Source organism: Pungitius pungitius, chromosome 4, assembly GCF_949316345.1.
Source record: "Pungitius pungitius chromosome 4, fPunPun2.1, whole genome shotgun sequence".
In the NCBI taxonomy this organism is placed as follows: Eukaryota; Metazoa; Chordata; class Actinopteri; order Perciformes; family Gasterosteidae; genus Pungitius; species Pungitius pungitius.
In genome coordinates this window covers 6,594,511-6,614,405 of record NC_084903.1, presented here as the reverse complement: position 1 = coordinate 6,614,405, position 19,895 = coordinate 6,594,511, and the positions used below count along the sequence as shown (strand labels likewise).

Here is a 19,895-nt window from a genome sequence, read left to right as displayed (position 1 = left end):
CCCACTTGACATCTCCCTAGGCCGTATGTGGCCCACGATGCGAAATGAGTTTGACACCCCTGGTTTAGACATTGGGAAGGTCCAAATGAATACCCTTCCCCATAATTTTCTTTTAAAGTGGGTATTTGGCTGGTGTGGGCAGGTGTGAAATTAAAGATGACATTCCTTCTCCGACGCAGCGTTAACATTCCATTCTAGCAGTTGTTAAACTCCTCTCTGCATTACATATATTGGCTTTGGGATCATTTCAAGTAATGATAGCATCAGCACTGGTAATATCACACTGCTGCATGATAGAAAGAGAGAAGGATGTCCGTTCACTTAAAATCATTTTTTCCAATGCACAGCAACTTATCGTCCAGAAGGCAGAAAAGCCTTTGGTTGTGTTGAGGTTCACTAGACTACTGTTAAAGACCGGAGCCAAGCAAACCATGGCAAAGGTGGTCCAAAACCTTGCTTATTCATATTGAGAGCATAAACATGGCAACTCTCAAGTCAAGCTACCCCAAACTTTGCAATGGTGTGGGTGGAGTAAACAACATCATGCTATTAAGTTTAAATAGTTGGCGGGGAAAGTCAAAGAGGAGCTTCAGAGCGTGGAAAGCCTCGGCATCATCAGCAGAGTGGAGGGGCCCACTTATTGGTTTGCTGGCATAGTGGTTGTGCTCAAGAAGGATGATGAGAGTGTGCGTCTGTGTGTGGATCTGACTGGTTTGAAAGAGTATGTGCACCGAGAAAAGTACATACTGCTGTCAGTGGAACAGAACCTTGGAACGCTTGCCAAGAGAAAAGTGGAGAAAAGCGAAAGTAGAGGATTTAATCAGCATTAATCCGCATTTAATCCTCAATCCCACTGTAGAACTAAACCAGTGCCAGTAGCAAAGTCCTAGTGGGAGTAATAATAGCAATGGTAGCAACAGTAATATTATTAGTAGTAATTGTTTTCCAGAAAAAAAGGTCCCTAATAAGAAAAAAAATTGCAAACAATTTGTGTCCATGTACACAAAACCAATACATTTAATTTTGAAGATATTTTACAAACTGCATTGCAACCAGGTTGGTTTTAATGCTGAACTTCATACAACTATACCTTCCATAAAGGGAGATGGTGAGGTTTCCTTTATAAGGACAGGCTGGGCTTCCAATGTGCAATTCCCCCTTGTTCCCAATCAGAATGTGTTTTGTTCGAAGCAGTATGGCCCGGTTGGTGTCAGCAATCACCAGCTTTCCTAAAGGGAGAGGTAGGGTGGAAGTGAGGAATCCTTTCATGCCCCAGACTCGTCTTACCATTTAAGGCCCTCAGGCTCAGTTTGTCCACACAGACACAGAGCAAATGTAGTTGGCCAACCCCCAGCGTTACCAGGTATACAGCTGAATAAATCCAATTCAGTATCGGTTTACCTTCATCACGTACCTTGTGAGGAGCCCGGTTTCAACCACCATCTTATCTGAAATAACGTTACGGTGTTTGTTCTTTAGTAATATTCATTATATTAATATGTAATATTTAAAATATTGGATGTATTCCTTCATTTGAGCTTTTGAGAAGGGACAGTGCAAAAAAATAAAAACACATGGTACACATGTGGCTTGAAATGACATTGTTTGACTTAATTCAGTCAAATATTTGCTATACTGTGAAATAAAAAGAACCCATTTAAATTATTTAGTTTAGCAATCTAGTCAGAGATGTTTTTAATTTATATAATGTAAAATGAATGCCGATATTGCATTACATATAAATAATATACTAAAACATGTGAAATTAAAAGTAATTTAATTAAATATGTAATCAATGGGTGTTTAAAACTCGGTGTGGGATTCGGTGTGTCATTAGTGTTTAAGGAAGAAAAGGCTGGACTGGTGGAGGCTGTTGCAGCAGTCTTTTGGCATGTTGATTTTGGAGAGTAATAGAGTAAACCGAATATTAACTGGTTCTTTTGATAATGCACCGATAAGCCAATGATACCGAGCATGAATAAAAAAAGCTGACCATCAGATTGTGTGAGTTAAGTAGTTCAAACAACTGAAATAAAATGAGAAAATGTGTTAAATGTGTCAATATCATAGGAGAAAAAAAATAGTTGAATGTACTTCAGGTCTAGTTTATTTTTACTCATCTTATTCCTCCCTATTAAAGTCAACGTAGTGAATAGGTGCCATGATGAAGCCCATGGATATGTAGACCACATCGAGTTTGAAAACTTGGTTTTGTAGTGATAGGAGACAGTTGAGCAGAATACTAACTAAACCCGCCTTTTGTGGTCTATTTGACTGTAAATGGACCACAATTAACTAAATGAATATTATGCTGTCCTAAAGAATACTAGTCGTTTTGCTATAGACTTCTATTCAACCAGATCTAATGTTGCTTTAAGACATGAAGCACTGACTTCACATTTTTTAGAACTGTGTTTGCTATTTTACAGCATATTTCTTTAAGACCATATCAAACTTTTGTGAAGTTAAGCTACCCGTTTAAATTTCTGCACCAACCCCCAAGTCAAATTACATGTATGTCTGACATATTGTGACAATAAACGATTCCTGATTCCTGATTATTTGACTACCATTTCCCTGTAACTTCAAAGAAGATGGAATTGTCTAGCTTACCTCCACCAAGAATCTCAATGGAGTGGACCGTAGCTGAAGTGGTTAGGAGAACCTTCCTGCCATAACCGATTGTAACACGGTGGTCTTCACTATGTCCTGGCCTCCATGGCTGCAGTCCTGGCTCCTTGTCCGGACACACTGAACAAAAATATACCAATATTTAACTTTGAGAAACACACGCATAAGGGTGACTGGGAAAACAGAGAGCACAGTCGTCCTTCACCAAAGGATTAGTGGCTCAAGCCCTCGCCCCTCAAATCTGCATATCAGTGTGTCCTTAAGCAAGACACATGACCTCAACATTGCTCCTGTAGACTGAAGTCTGAATGGTAGTTAGCAATAGGCAGTTGGCACGGTTTATGATAGCTACTGTGAATGAGTGAATGATGACATAGTGTTAATGAACTCTGAGTGGTCAGAAGACTAGAAAAGAGAAATGAGTACAGTCCATTTACCATTTATAACTTTGACTATCACTATGTGGTGGAAAGTAATTTATTGCATCAAATCAAATACAGTACTTAAATACAATACAATTACTTTACTATATAGATTTTATACTAACCCTAACCCTACTATCTACTACATTTCAGGAATAAATAATGTAGATGCGGCAACCCAACGTTGCACAACCACCTGGATTGTCACACCTGTGTGTGAAGTTGAGTTTTTGTCATCTCTCCACAGTTGTTTTGTGACCTGTTTTATTTTGAAAATTAACTCTCCTCTTGTTTCAGGTTCTTTGCCCTTCCGCATGTGTCACCAGTCTGATTGTCTCCCCTGATTCCTGATTGTGTCCACCTGTTCCCACACTTCCCTCATGTGTACTTATAGTCTGCGTTTCTCTTTGTCCTGTGCCAGTGTGTCATGTCAGTTAGTCCTGTACACCCGCCTCACGCCAAGAGTCAAGCCCAGGCCATTGTGGAGTCTGTCCCGAACCCTCGCGGGCCTTCCGAACGACCATGGAGTCCTTTTCTTTGTGTTTTGTTTTGTTAAGTAGTAAGAGAGAATTAGATTTTTGCCTTTTTACTTTTTTTAAAATATTTCAGCTTTTTGTTTTTTCACAGCAATTTTTGTATTGCCCAGCGCTACTAAATCAAGTCGGAGCGTTTCCCCGTCCATCCCTCTTTGGAGGAGTTTTTTGTTCCCAGGTTTTTTCCTTTTTTGTTAGAGAATAAACAAGTGTTTGCTGAACCTTCACTCTGCCTCTGAGTCCTCCTCCACAAACCCCCACGCCCTCTGAGCCCTCTCCCGTAGCCACACACGCTGATGCATGCACCAGACTGGCGCCCCGGAACGATACTCATGAACCATTGGACAAAGTAGGTCATTCATCGTTGAATGCAAAATGCACTTAGAGCACTCTCTACTTCACTTTCCCACAGAAAGATCCAAGGTCGCCTTCATGATGTCACAACTCACGGGAAGGGCCAAGGCGTGGGCTACCTCTGAGTGGGCCAGGTATTCGGCAATCTGCGCATCACCCAAGAGGTTGACCCTGTGGCAACATACGCAAGAAAGGGATCAGGAGCTCGTACCCTGGTGACGGACAGCTGGTGGAACACCACGGCCCTATAGAACGTTTTTATGAAAGGACTTTCAGATCAGATCCAGGACCTTTTGGTCCCAATGCACCTTCTCCTGGACCTTGATTCCCTCGCCATCCGCACCAACAACCGGCTGCAGGAACGGAGGCGGCAGCGTGGGCAGCGAGTGACACCCGCTGCACCTGGCTCGTCCGCGGTTCTCTCTGAGGCGCTGCATTGCATCAAACCTCTGCTGAGCAACACTCGAGCAAATCTCAAGAGGAAAGACAGCGACGCTATCAGGAGGGCAAATGCTTTCACTGTGGCGAGCAAGGCCATCTCATCACTGCCTGTCCCGTGAAGGCCAACCAGTTGGTGAGTCACGTCACATGGGTTACTCCCACCCCACGCCGATTAACCACAGTGAAGCTTAAACACCACAATAAAGACCTCGAGCTGGGAGTACTGATCGACTCAGGGGCAGATGAGAATCTAATCGACTGGGGGTTAGCGCAAAGACTGGCGCTAAGGAAGAAAGGTCACAACAGCTACGTGCTTTGCAGACTGTCAAGAACCTCCTTGCCCCCTAACAGAGCGAGGCAGTTCTTATACCTAAGTTCAGTTATCGGTGGCGTCAACAGAAACCTTGACCACCTTGTTTAGTCTCTACAGCTAGGACGCTGGGGACATTTCTCAGTGTGAAACACTTTAGCTGTTATACCATGGCCTTTGCCATCCCAGCACTTGCAATTAATAAACTGGTTATACAAATGAAGCATTTAGAAGAGTTACATATATTTTTACCATTACACAAGCTGCTACCATCACCTTGCGGAGGTTTTTAGTAAAAGCAAAGCCACAGCCCTACCACCTCATCGCCCATTCGACTGCGCCATTGATCTCCTTCCCGGCTCACTCACGCCTGAGAGGCAGGCCATGAAAGACTATATTGAATCATCTCTGAGGGCAGGTTTGATCTGACCTTCCTCATCCCCAGCAGGGGCGGGTTTTTCTTTCTGGGAAAAAAGGATGAAACTCTTTTCCCTTGCATTGACTATAGCCCGCTTAACGAAATCACAGTTAAGAACAGATACCCCCTACCCCTCATGACCACAGTATTCGAACCAATTTCAACAGGCACAGATTTTCACCAAACTGGACTTAAGCAACACTTATCACTTGGTTCGCATTAGGGAAGGGGATGAGTGGAAAACAGCATTCAACACACTATCCGGACATTATGAATATCTAGTCATGCCTTTTGGCCCAGCAGTTTTTCAAGCAATGATAAATGACGTGTTGAGACTTTTTAGACCAGTTTGTTTATGTTTACATGGATGACAGTCTGATATATTCCCCCAACCTAAACACTTATAAGAACCATGTTTAACTCATTCTGCAACGTCTCCTAGACAATGGGTTATACGTGAAGGCAGAAAAGAGTGAATTTCATGCCGATACAGTCTCCTTCCTGGGCTTTATAGTAGCCCCTGGGAGGTTTCAGATGGACCCGGCTAAAGTAAGCGCTGTGTCGAGTGGCCAACACCTGATAGCCACAAGAAAGTGCAGCAATTTCTTGGCTTTGCAAACTTTTACAGGCGGTTTATCAGAGGCTTCAGCGCGACAGCAGCTCCGCTCCATGCTCTCACTTCCCCACAGGTTCCGTTTCACTGGTCCGCTGACGCGGATGGAGCCTTCCCGGAGATTAAGCGGCAGTTCACTACAGCACCCATCCTCACGCTCCCTGATCCCGCTCGCCAGTATGTGGTGGAGGTACATGCCTCTAATAATGGGATCGGGGCCATTCTCTCCCAGCGAGCAGAGTCAACAAGCTTTATCCCTGTGCCTTCCTGTCATGACGACTGACTGCAGCAGAGCGTAACTACGATGTGGGAGATTGTGAGCTTCTGGCGGTGAAGGCCACGCTGGAAGAGTGGCGGCAGTGGCTTGAGGGGGCACAGCACCCATTTCTGGGTTCGCGGTTTGGGTCCAACCTGCAGTATATCAAGAAGGCCAAACGTTTAAATAACCGCCAAGCCCGCTGGTCCTTGTTTTTTAACCAGTTTGATTTTTCACTATCCTACAGACAGGGGTAAAAGATTACCAAGCCTGATGCCCTGTTCCGTCTTTTCAGCCCTGAGCCTGTGGCCATGGAACCTGAGACCATCCTCCCACTCAACTCTGTGGTTGGAGCGGTTACCTGGCCTATAGAAACCGAGTTCAAGCAGCAGTGAGACTCCCCCACTGATAATCAAAAGCTTTTTTCTTAGTGCTGAGTTATGAAATCTTTGCCTTGTTCTGCTGTAGAATTCAAAGTCAGAGACCAAGCAGGATGTGCCAGCAAGTCAGAGACAGGCTGAGAGACATGATTTAAGAGTTGGGACCCGCACGGACAAACAGAAGTTTCTCTGTGTGTATTGATATGGGGAGGGTTTCTGTCCTGACTAAGGAAGCAAGGTCAGCGGGTCAACCAGCAGCAGATGTGTAAGATAAGGGGGGAGGCTCACACCACACCCTTCAACATACACACTTTTTCATTGTTTACGTTAGGCAAGGTGGTCTGGACATTGGATATGACCGGATCCTTAGAGGCGGGGGGAGAAGGTCCATCCCCTACGCCAGCTTAGGGCCAATAGAAATCTTTTCTTTGTCTTTCGGGTTATAAAACATGAGGTTCTTGCTGATGTAAGTTAGTGTGTTCTTCCGGCCTGCAGGCTGGTAGGATTGCTCCTGCCTTTGCAAATGCAGCGCTTATACTTGACCTGTGATCTGATGAATAAATCTACCAGAACGAGAGAAGTAGTTTGGCTGAATTCTTCCGGACGTCCCCATCCAGGCTTCCAATTTTTGAACACGTGCCTCTCTTTTTAAATTACTAACACCACCTCGTGGGTGCCCAGAAAATCGTTTGTTGGTCCCAATCAATCTGCGCCCACCGGTGATCCACTGGACTCACTCATCTTTGCTCACCTGCTACACAGGCGTATGTCGGACCATGTTCGCCATCACGCAGAGGTTCTGGTGGCCGTCCATGGAGCCAGAGGTCAGGCAGTACGTTGAGGCATGCTCCGTCTGCGCCAGGAACAAGTACTCCTCCAGAACCCATGCAGGCTTGCTACAACCGCTGCCCATCCCATCCCGTCCCGGCCGTGGGCAGAAATCTCTATGGACTTTGTTACAGGGCTCACAATCTCCAAGGGTAACACCACGGTTTTGACTGTGGTGGACAGATTCTAAAAAAGTTGCCATCTGCTAAAGAGACTGCAGTTAGCATGATGAACAATGTGTTTATGATCCGCGGATTTCCCCGAGACATTGTATCGGATAGGGAGCCCAAATTTGTCTTGCGGTTCGAGTTCTGTAAGATCATCGGAGCCACAGCTAGCCTCACATCCTGAGGCCAACGGCTAGACAGAGCGCATCAATCAACAGCTTGAAACCAGGCTTCAGTGCCTGGAGGCCCAGAGCCTTGCGTCATTGATTCTACATTCTGACCAATCTCCCCTATGACAATAGTCAGAATGAGGGTTGTCAATTGTGATAGGATCTCCCAAAGCATGTTGGTCCATGGGAAGTGCCAGGTGCAGGACCTCACTACAATTAGGACCGGCATCAGAATATATAAGGGCACTTGTGTGGCTGGGACTCCTGGGTCCTTGTCATGCACAGCCTGAAAGAACAACATTTAGCTTTAGGCCGCCCCAAGATACAAGACACAGCAGAGTGGTTCTGTGGAACCATCTCTCTAACAGTGAAAGAACGGAGGAGATTGAGTGGTACCAACGAGATACAGTTGGTTCATCTCTATGCAACTGTGGGTCTGCAGGAGGAAAAAAAAATCAAAACACCACTGTGCAACTTCATAGGAATGAAAAATAAAAGATTAATATGAAAATGGTCAATGGTCGTCTAAGTTAACATTTTAACCTGTGATTACCATTGTGACTAGCAAGGTTAATGCTGTTACAAACATTTAACGGAAACAGTTCAAAGTTTTGGGCAAACCGACCCTTTGATATCTTTTTACTTGCATTTACTCATCAGTTTCCGAACAGATTATCCTAAGTAGCCTCAATCAATCTTATATACAAGCTGATAATCAAAAGCTTTTTTCTTAGTGCTGAGTTAGGAAATCTTTGCCTTGTTCTGCTGAAGAATTCAAGGTCGGGGGTCAAGCAGGATGTGCTAGCAAGGCCAGACATCTGGCGGCAGGGGGGGTGCTCTAACTAATGCCGTTGAGAACTAGATAACATACTTATAGACAGAAGCTTCTTGTGTTACATACAGTATATGGGAGCTGTTTCTGTCCTGACTAAGGAAGCAAGGTCAGCGGGTCAACCAGCAGCAGCTGTGTAAGATAAGGGGGAAGAGCTCACACCACACCATTCAACATTCACACTTTTTTCTTTGTTTACGTTAAGTCAGGAGTTCTGGACATTGGATATGACCGGATCCTTTGAGGCGGGGGGAGAAGGTTCATCCCCTACGCCAGCTTAGGGCCAATAGAAATCTTTTCTTTGTGTTTCGGGTTATAAAACATGATGTTCTTGCTGATGTTAGTTAGTGTGTTCTTCCGGCCTGCGGGCCGGTAGGATTGCTCCTGCCTTTGCAAATGCAGCGCTTATACTTGACCTGTGATCTGATGAATAAATCTACCAGGACGAGAGAAGTAGTTTGGCTGAATTCTTCCGGACGTCCCCATCCAGGCTTCCAATTTTTGAACACGTGCCTCTCTTTTTAAATTACTAACAAAGCACACAATGTTGTAGGATGAAGTGATAAAGGCAACAAGGAACTGCTGAGCAGAAAGAAGAAAAAAACAAACATGGAAAAGGTTTGAAAAATCCACCATTACTTTAAGTCTCATGTTCTCCAAAATAGTAAAAGAACTGAAATCTTTATTCATCTCTTAAATTAAGCGAGAACATAATGAAAAAGGTTAAGATTTTAGTCTTGCCTTCTCTTTCGTTTGACACCCTATTTCTTGTTCTTTAATATTCAGTCATGTGAATCAGTTTCACATCACAATGTGCTAAAGGGTGATGGACTTGTATTTAATATACATGTCAATTGTTTTCAGCTCATTGTTTGTGGAAAAAAAAAGACGTCAAAATATGTCCGTAACTCACCTGCTTGAATGCTGGGGAACAGCAGAGCTGCCATAAACATGGCACATGTCTTCATCTCTCCTAACCCTCTGCTGACCAACTTATCAACTCCCAGTGGGTGTCACGTAAGAAGGGTATCCAGTGGATGGGCCAAGTTCACAGCAGGAGGACTTCAAAAACACCTAGAACATGAGATTGAAACACAGATGACTGAATAAGACATGTACAAATCAATACTTTTGCATTTGATTCCACACAAATAAAGGGAAACAGATGTAGTACATAACGCTTGCAGATTATTAAATGTTTAACCTAAATATTTGGACAAATATTTCTGAGAGATTTGTTTCCAAGATCTTAAAAAATACTACATGTTTTGAAGAATATTAAGAATAAAACCATGAAATCAAGTGAACTCATAAGCACCTCAGATCCATGATTATAAAATCATCAACAGTGTACCATTGAATGTAAACAAAAAAACAATAAATTAGCACCCATGCGCTCCACAAACTGACTATATGAATTCACACATTAAACTGATACAGTTGACCACAGCAACTGGCTAGCATCCTTAATCCTGTAGTGACTGTAAAACAAACAAAATAAAACATTTAGACAAACTGTTGCTGGTAAAATGCCGGGGCTGTTTTTTGGCCATTGCTCTGAAAATTGCACATCAATGATAAAAAAGTGCAATAACTCTGGAAATACTCATGAGTGTTATGATGTGTTAAAAAGTGTTACTAGTGAAGAGATACAATATTTCACACACAAAAAGTTTGAGCTCAGAGTGGTTGATCGGTCTCATTCCACCACTCTACTGATTTGGGATTGACTCCAGCCACCCCTGAAACCCTTTGTGCAGGATAAGCGGTATGAAGATGGATGGATGGGTTGAATTGTTTGACTTAGTTCTATATTTTCTTTAACTTTTTTCACTTATAATACAGTAAATATCCAAAAATGTGTCTGTTGCAGATTTCTTATTTTCAGCTTTAAAGCTTATATTTTCAAGTTTCAAATCTCTTTTTCACTTTCACATTTTTTTTTTCCACATTCAGACTTTTGACCCAGATGTGGCCTACATGGTACAGAGCATCAACTGAGAGGGAAACATGAGAGCTTAACAATTAAGGCTGAGGACAGATTTGGACTTCCCGATTCAAAAGCTCGTCAGTGAAACATTGTTACAACACAAACGACACCTTTCTGTAACCGTAGTGATGTCGAAAAACAGCTACAACCCCAATTAAGGCTGCGAAAAGCGATGGATGGGCTCTAGCTACAAAGAGTTCGCCCGCCAGTCGTTGTTAAACGCATGAAGAGACGCCAGGAATGCCGCTTTGCTAACTTTATCTTTTACATCATCATAAACATTAACATTAGAGGGATCTGATCACTCTGCTGGGTGTACGGTAAAAAACATGGCACTTCCTGGTGCTATGACTGGGTTCAAAAATGATCGCAGCTTTATTTTTTTTTCACATAGAAGAAGTTGGTAAAAGTGCCTTTTTCCATGATTTACTTTTTTGTAGAGCACAACCAAGAGCACATTTGTGGCAAATTTCAAGTCAATCATCATCAGGGGCAAAAACTGAGTTATTGTGGTACTTTTCTAAGGGGCGCTTAAGAGACGTTTCCTTACACCCAATTGCAAGACCCGGAAAATGTAACATTTTTCAATAGACCTGATATGCATATCAAATTGAACAACTTTTGTTACATGAACCCCAAAAAGGCCCAAAAAACAAGAGCAAAAGACTGAACATAAACATCAGACAAAAAGCAAAATTGCCTATTATTGGTATGGTTTCAAGCATAGCCACGAGAGACTTTCAGTTCACTTGTGTTACATATTTCTACCCAGTTACAAAGTTGCTGGGGCTGCTTAAATAAATATTTGTAGGGGGCGCCTTTGAGCCGAATTACCATTTTGAATAATTAAAATCATAAACAGGTCATTACATATTTCATTGTTTACTGCAAAAGCATAGGTTGCCACGGCAACAACGTTACAGGAAACATAAAATGCTTCTTGGGCTGTTCAGAAAGTCTTACGTTTGTGTGGAATGCATTTGATGTGATCTTATTTACAAGAGTATGAAAATGCCAAAGTATAAAAATGTGTACTTCCTGTTACCAGTAGGTGGTGCTATGATTGATTAAAAATTCAACTTTACATGTCTTCAGGCCCAGTTTTTTCAAACAACTGTTGAAAGGGATTAGAATAACATGTGTTGAGCAGGGTGTAAAGTACAAAACATCTAACTTCCTGTTTTCTACAAGGTGGCGCTATGACTAGGGATAAAAATGATCATACGGAAATCTAAAGGGTAATGTGGTTAATGATTATTCAACGATTATCTGGACTGCCTCCTATTGCTGATATATTGTGAAAAAAGTAGGTGTCGCGCTTTGGGTCCACTTAGTTCCACCTAGTTTCTTAGTGCCTCTTGTGTACCTGGGTTAACTTCACGTCCTGCCTTGTCCTGTCATCCCATGTGATTGTCGTTACACAGGATGGTAGTACAATAGATAGATGGTGCTTTCAGTAAGCCAACTGGGGAACATTTAAATGTCGTAGGAAGGCATTCAAAAATGTAACTTTAGTGGGTGTTGTGGACAGATGCGTGAGGGTAGTATCCACTATGATTTCAGGTGCTGCATCAATCTGCATTCCAAAGAGTAAAGTCAATGGGAAAAAGAAAATGGTGCTATGGTAGAATGAGGAAAGTAGAAATACTGTTAAAGAAATTGGGCCTTCAGACAAGAAGCCTTGTCACTCAAGATAACCTGATCGACTACCAAAGAAAAAGAGCAATAGAATGAAAGACTATTAAGTCATCTAAAATGAATGCATCAATGCAATTCTGTTCTTCTATTGGGAGAGAAATAGAGGAATCAGAAGGAAACCGGAATCAGGATCAGCAATCAGAAATCAGAAAACGTTTATGGCCATAATATGTCAGACATACATGGAATTTAACTTGGCGGTTGGTGCTTGACGGCAGGCAGTACAATAATGGGCAACTAATACAAGATGGCACTGCAGATGGCTGCCCGGTGCTTTTTGTTTTTTGTTGTTTTCGTCGTAAATAGTGTTTCCTGTTGCGATTCCCGGAGCTCTTGCACCAGAGATAAGCTCTTGAACATCCGTACAACAACTCCAGCAGAGTTATTTCCAACTTTTCTTCTCTCATCGGTGGAATTACTGGACATTCTAGTCAAAAGGTGAGCTAACATTTACTCAAGCGGTGAGACGCCGGAAGAGAGGAAAATGGGCTGGCTCGTTTGTGAGACTCCGCAAGCGTGGTTCTCGCATACCGATGCCAGGCATCTTTCTCTCCAACGTGCGCTCACTGTGCAACAAACTGGACTAACTTCAGCTGCTGGTGAGAAGAGACACTTTTCTTCATCCTCCGTTTTGGAGAGGGTAGCGAAGGGTAAATATTTAGGCTTGTGGTTTGATGAAAAATGTTTGTGGAGGATGCATATTGAAGCATTGAAATGTAAAAAGGCGATAATGATAAGTTAGGAGAGCAGTTGCTGGACACGAATGGGGTGCAGATAAACGAGCACTTCTGGATATTTATAAGGCCATTATATGATCATGTATTCATTATGGATGCATGGTGAATGGAGCAGCTGCTAAGAGCACATTAGAAATATTAGATACAATTCAGTTCAGAGCTCTAAGACTTAGCATGGGTGCAATTATTTTTACCCCAAATAACACACTTCTGGTGGAGGCGGACGAGCTTCTGTAATGTGGGGAAATGTTCCGCCATGGATCTTTCAAGTAAACAAACAGGATCTATTATGCCGTGAATGATGGAGGGCCAGGAGCGAGATGCATTAAAGAGTCTTTTATAATAAAAAAGGAAATTATTCCTCTATTATAATAGAACTCAAAGTCCACGGGCGGTAAACAGAGCCACAAAAGAAAGAAAACACCTGGAAGTTAGGAACTTGTTAACTCCCACGAGGACAGTGGTCAGGGATCCCTGGATACACACTGCCAGCCGGGTCCAGCAAAGGTAACAAAGAAGGCGAGCCGCCAAAGGCATGCGCCAATCAGGAACTCTATGGACAGGCACAGTTGAGTAATGTGCAGACTAAACAGTGCAACTCACAGTAGGGAAGATAACGTAACCTTCCACAGGCAGGTGGAGACAGGTCAGAACTGGACAGGGCAAGCGTGCTGACGTCTCACATGAGAGTTCATGGAATAATCCGAGAACAAGACTGGGCTAGAAGGAGGGAATAAGAAGCTGACTAAATCAGGTGAAAAAGGTTTCAGGTGAGACGATGATAAGAACGAAAGAGGAATCAGCTGTGAGAGATAATGAGGGAAGGAGAGAATGGACAGAAAGTGTTTGCATAAAGGTGACCACAAGAGGGAGACAGGGAACAAGGAAAGATGAGAGACCCAGGATCATGACAGGATCTAACACTAATACAACAGAGGGAAAAATGGGCGGGGGAAAAACGTGTGATATTGGACATCAAACTCAAGCGTACATAAATAATACGTATTAAAAATCTCCAAATATATACTGATAAATCGAAAGACAATGGGAGTGGGCACATGTGATGAGGGGTATTCATTACAGAATTTAATATGGCTATTTACAAATTAATTAGTGACAGGCTTCACCGCGGAAATCACACCAATAATCTCAACAACGGCAAAGGCGCTATCACAACATACAGAAATCCAACATAAAACCAGTCAAAGGGGAAGTTTCAGAGAGAGGAGGTCATCAAATCACGACTAAGATTCGGTCAGATAAGTGTAATCATTGCAACAAAGATATGTGATTATGAAGTGTTGAAAATTCCAAAGACTCCCCATAATAGTTTTACAAAGTTAAACAACAATTTAATTAAACTGCCAAGTTTTTTCTCTAATCTCTTTAAGAAAAAAGCATCAACTCGCCGTAATTAATGGATATTTCTTACCAAATGCAGCTTGAGAGATGATACTGACTTTTTTTATTAGTTTTGTTTGCAGAGCCTATGAGCAACGGTTACCTTCAAAAAGGATCCTAAACTACCAATCTCTCAAGGTGTGGTTTTATTTCCTATTTTGTATATTCCTGCCTCTTCGTGTGCCTGCACTCAAAAAAATGATATGGGCTGGCTGTCCAATTTACTTGATTGCAAAATGTTATATCTACAATATAGATTTACGTTTGCAAGATGAATGTGACCACATTGTGTTTGTTTTACAAAAGTTTTTGCACAAGATCCCGTTAATTATCACTATCCGCGATCATGCTCCCCCGATGCCCGATGATTTGATGACCGGCTCGCGTGACAACAAAGTGAACTGTATGTGGCCTCGTACCTAAAATTAGTTTGATAAGAGATAATTCATATGGACTTTGCATCTTGGCTTGCTGCATGAATTACCGTAAATACTGTAATGTTCAGTCGTCATGTCTGACATTTAAACTCAACAATTACATTTACATTTAGATTTGACATTTAGATTTAACATTTAGGTATTTACATGATTTTGTCTCTAAATGTAAAAAAGTGACAAAAAGTGACATGAATATTGTCCCCGTTATTATTGGACATGGCTACAATCCGAAGCCAAAGGTGTATTGGGTGCTCGCTCCTTTTGCTTGACGCACGCTCCTGATCTTAAATCTAGAATCGATTGCTCTACCTTAGTGTCCCAGATGTTGGTGTTTTGGCGGGTGAATTTTTTGGGCTGAATATTGTAACCATGATTTTTTTTGCGGCTGAATATTGTAACCATGTTTTTTTTGCGGGCGAATATTTCAAAAGTGATTTTTTTTAGGTTGAATTTTTTTGCAGTATTTTAATGTTGAAAAACATTCAGATACATACTTTCAATGCATGAATATTCAGTGCTAGAAATTCAAGAAAATCACCTTTTTCTTTCAACACCCGATGACACAGATTTACTTCCATACATCTGACACTTGATCCTATTTCATGTTGACCTCCTCTATTACCATGTACATTTACTCAAACTAGTACTGTGTACTTTTTGAGATACTTGAAGGTAAAATCATTGCCATTATATTCTTTTTTTCAGCTTATGAGAAAAGTAAAGGTGAAATCAGTAAGAATGACATGTAATTCGTCATTTCCCTTCCCTCTATGCCCATGTATATTTCCATAAACCTTTACTGTACAGTTTGAAATAAGAGAAAGTCAGCGCAGTTGCTCCTTTGTTCTCTTCAGTGCAGACCACAGGATGTACGATCTAGGGGCCCCTATCAGGCCATTATTCCTCCTCGGTTGGATGTAGCTGCCGGTGGACTATTGTTTTTGTACTGACCGCGTTATGCGTGTTCCGGTTACGAAAGTTGTTGCTCCAGCGGGGGTCCATGGGTGGGACCCTCCTCTACCGCTCCAGCAGTTCTGGGGCTGCACCTCATTTGACTTTGACTTCAGATCAGACAAGCTAACCCTCTGAATTGAAGCATCTTACTAAGTGCTGGAAACGAAACTAACAAGGTGTGGTGGAGGGCGTGGTTTCGGCATCATTGTTTAATATTTTTGTATTTATGTTTGGATCCATTTGTGGTTAATGTCTTCAAAATAAACTACTTTCTAAATGCCTACATTGCTTTTTTGACTTATTTCACTTCATATATACAAGTTGCCCTGCAACAAACCAAAATCAAGTTAGGGGGCATACATTTTATGGTTGATAAAAGCTCCCCAAATATGGGATGAAATATGTTTTACCCCAAAAATAAAGTCATGCCAATGAAGGAAAATTAAAAAGAACAATGAAAAGAGAGTTCAACAGGGCGTAAAACCGTTGACAGGTCAAAAGGCACTGCGGCCCTGCACCGCCACCGCCATCAGCTCTCGGCCGATCCTGCCCCAGGTGCAACTGTTCTCGGGGCAGACAGTCCTCAGAGCGACCCAACCTTGTTGCATCACCAGGGCGTTGATTGACCAACTGCAGTCAAAGGAGTTTAGCGCGCGAGTCAGAGCGTGAAACCAAACCCTGTAGCTCAACAAAAGTGAAGGCTGACGCATGCCGGCTGAGGTGCCCACCATTGGCTTGTGCTAGAGAAGATGGTGAACTATGCTTGGGCAGGCCAAAGCCATGACCGTAGTCCTGATGTGCAAATCTCAAAAAGTATAGTGGTGATAGAGTAAACAAACTATCAAGTTTCCCTCAGGAACGCTTGCGCTCAGCATCTCGCAGTTTTATCTGGTTAAGTCAATGATTATAGGTTTTGGAGCCGAAACAAGCTATTCTCAAATTTTAAATGGGCAAGACACCCGGCTAACTGGCTTGGAGCCGGTCGTAGAATGCGAGCCACCTGGTGGGCCACTTTTGATGAGCAGAACTTGCACTGCGAGATGGAAGACACATCTGATACCAACACTCATCAAACCCCAGAAAAGTTGTGAGTCGAATCCAAAGTTGGAATCCGCTAAAGAGTGAGCAACACTCCCTATTTCCTCATTGAGAGCAACACAATTGACAAGATCACGACTCTTTGCTGTGGTGGAATGACCTTTTAGATGGCACCAGTCTTTACATGTTCCGCCACTTCTTCAGACTATACCTTGACTAAAAGACACAAAACAAATTGTAGGATTTTAATTGCACTAATAATACAGTTAGATGAAATCCTGCATTCTAAATGGCTAAGATTGAGAAAAGGCGAATATAATGGCAATATTGCTAACTTTGCCTTCAAGTATTTCAAAAAGTACTTATTATTTTACTTAAATATTTTATGAAAATGTACATGGTGATAGAGGAGGTCAACATGAAATAGGATCAAGTGTCAGAGGCGTGTTAGCCGGCTTCTATCTGATTTAAACAATATAATGGAAATATTGCTAACTTTGCCTTCAGGTATCTCAAAAACTACAAAGTAATATTTTATGTAACTTTACATGGTGATGGAGGAGGTCAACGTGAAATAGGATCAAGTGTAATAAGAGTGTTACCCGGCTTGTATCTGTTTAAAGAGAGTTCAAACATTGAAAAAAGACACTTCAAATGATGATTTTGAAATGCGGTCCACATGACCGCAGTTGAGTGGGTAAGGCTCACAGCTGTCAGAGAGCGAGCCAATCCCTCCCTGCCAACCACACTAGGACGGGCTGAGTGAATCGGAAACAGCCCATTATGTTTTCATGTAACGTCATTCAGCATAAGATATAATCCAAGGGACAAGAAATGCATTCAGCAGAGGGTACAGAACAAGAAACAAGAGAGTACAAATAAGTCAAGAATCCAAACTACAAGTGCTTTATTAAGAGCCAGGGCATAAAAAGTCGGGCTGTTGTTAAGGGGTTAACGTTAGATCTCTCTGAGGGAGTGACAAGCACCCGCTACGCGGGTTAACCTGGAGAGCGCTACACCCCGGACGGGCTCTCCAGCTACTGCGGGACTTCGAGGACGAGAATCTCCTTCATCTCCAACGCCTGGGAAACACGCAGCATTCCGTCCAGCAAGCAGCATAGTAGCCCCTCAAAAGGCTAACACTCAGGAAGGCAAGTCAACGTTCCACATCCACGTTAAACTTCTAACATAATGACACACTCAGCTGAAAAAAGCTATACCCCGGTTAGCATTATCCGGCCGTCCTCTATGTGATGCTAGCGCAGCGTCTGGTTAAAGTAAAGCAGTGGTACAGCTCCACGGTGGAGCACATAGCTCTGGCGTTGTTTGCGCGGTGTAATGTAATGTATACCCTGAGAGGGAGCATGAGCTAGACTCTTACAGAGCTGGGTAATTCAATTCAATTCAATTCATTTTATTTTTTATAGCCCAAAATCGCAAATTACAAATTTGCCTCAGAGGGCAAATTTACCTTCTCTCATCTGTGGAATTACTGGACATTCTAGTCAAAGGTGCGCTCACCTTTACCCACGTGGTGAGACGCCGGAGGAGAGGAAAACGTGCCGGCTCGCTGGTGCGACTCCGCAAGCGTGGTTCTCGCACACCGTTGCCAGGCATCTTTCTCTCCAACGTGCGCTCACTGTGCAACAAACTGGACGAACTTCAGCTGCTGGTGAGAAGGGACAGAGACTTTTCTTCATCCTCCGTTTTGTGCTTCACGGAGACGTGGCTCTGTGGATCGATACCGGACTCCGCGCTCCAGCTGGCCGGCTTCCAGCTGCTCAGAGCGGACCAACCTCCTCTTTGGTTATTGTCCTCGGTGACTTTAACAAAGGAAACCTCAGCCACGAACTTCCGAAGTTCAAACAATTTATTAAATGCGCGACCAGAGAGGAGAACACACTGGACCACTGCTACACTACAGCAAGCAGGGCTTATCACGCCGTCCCTCGTGCTGCGCTGGGACACTCCGACCACGTCATGGTCCACCTGATTCCTGCATACAGGCAGAAACTAAAGCTCTGTAAACCTGTGGTGAGGGAATCCAAGAAGTGGACCAGCGAGGCTCTAGAGGATCTTCGGGCGTGTTTTGACTGCACAGACTGGGATGTTTTCAGGACTGCTTCTGACAATCTGGATGAGTTCACAGAGGCTGTAACTTCCTACATCGGCTTCTGTGAGGACATCTGTGTACCATCATGCACCAGGGTGAGTTATAACAACGACAAACCCTGGTTCACAGCCGAACTCAGGAAACTACGTCTGCAGAAGAATCAGGCATTTAGGAGTGGGGACAAAGACCTGTACACAGAGTCTAAATACAGGTTTAGCAAGGCGGTGAGAGACGCTAAATGACTGTACTCTGAGAGACTCCAACATCAGTTCTCAGCTAACGACTCTGCTTCGGTTTGGAGAGGCTTTAAACACCTCACGAACTACTAGCCGAAAACCCCCCACTCCATGAATGACCTCCGCCTGGCAGATGAGCTGAACGAGTTCTACTGCAGATTTGAAAGACAATGTCCTGTCTCCATCCCCCACAACTCCACCACCTCCCCGGACCCATCAGGTGCTCACACCTCTGGACTACTCTCCCCTCCCCCACTGCCTCTCTCTGTCTTGGAGAGTGACGTCAATCGGCTCTTCAAAAGACAAAACCCCCGGAGAGCAGCTGGTCCGGACTCAGTCTCGCCCCACACCCTGAAGCATTGTGATGACCAGCTGTCTCCTGTGTTCACCGCCATCTTCAACACCTCCTTGGTGACATGCCACGTCAATACCATCATCCCGTCTCTACTGCAGGACAAACTCTCCCAGCTGCACGTGCCCGACTCCACCTGCAAGTGGATCACTGACTTCCTGTCCGACAGGAAGCAGCACGTGAAGCTGGGGAAACACGTCTCTGCCTCTCGGTCCATCAGCACCGGTTCCCCCCAAGGCTGCGTTCTTTCCCCTCTGCTCTTCTCCCTGTACACCAACAACTGCACCTCCAGTCAACAGACCGTCAAGCTCCTGAAGTTTGCTGATGACACCACCCTCATTGGACTAATCTCTTGTGGGGACGAGTCCGCCTACAGGTGGGAGTCTGACCACCTGGTGACGTGGTGCAGTGAGAACAACCTGGAGCTTAACGCCCTGAAGACAGTGGAGATGGTCGTGGACTTCAGGAAGAACGCAGCCCCACCTTCCCCCCTCACCTTGGGCGACTCCCCCGTCACCACTGTGGACTCCTTCCGTTTCCTGGGCGCCATCATCACCCAGGACCTCAAGTGGGAGCTGAACATC

At 43.6% G+C, this 19,895-nt stretch overlaps 1 protein-coding gene across 3 annotated transcripts in view; it reads right to left on the bottom strand.

The window, feature by feature from the left end:
• LOC119195232 (cell migration-inducing and hyaluronan-binding protein) overlaps nt 1-19,895 on the bottom strand; it is a 172,022-nt gene that overhangs the window by 122,422 nt on the left and 29,705 nt on the right. For 2 of the 3 annotated variants that reach the window (XR_009956013.1, XM_062561685.1), the window contains exons 2-4: nt 9,269-9,429; nt 2,614-2,751; nt 1,091-1,229 (exon numbers count right to left, since the gene is read on the bottom strand). Coding sequence is in view for 1 of the 3 variants with exons in the window: in XM_062561685.1 (XP_062417669.1) it covers nt 1,091-1,229; nt 2,614-2,751; nt 9,269-9,323 (332 nt within the window). In the remaining 2 variants the exon portion in view is untranslated. Of the gene's footprint in view, nt 1-1,090; nt 1,230-1,414; nt 1,445-2,613; nt 2,752-9,268; nt 9,430-19,895 lie in introns of those variants that run through there. The other variant, XM_062561687.1, reaches the window with a different exon arrangement.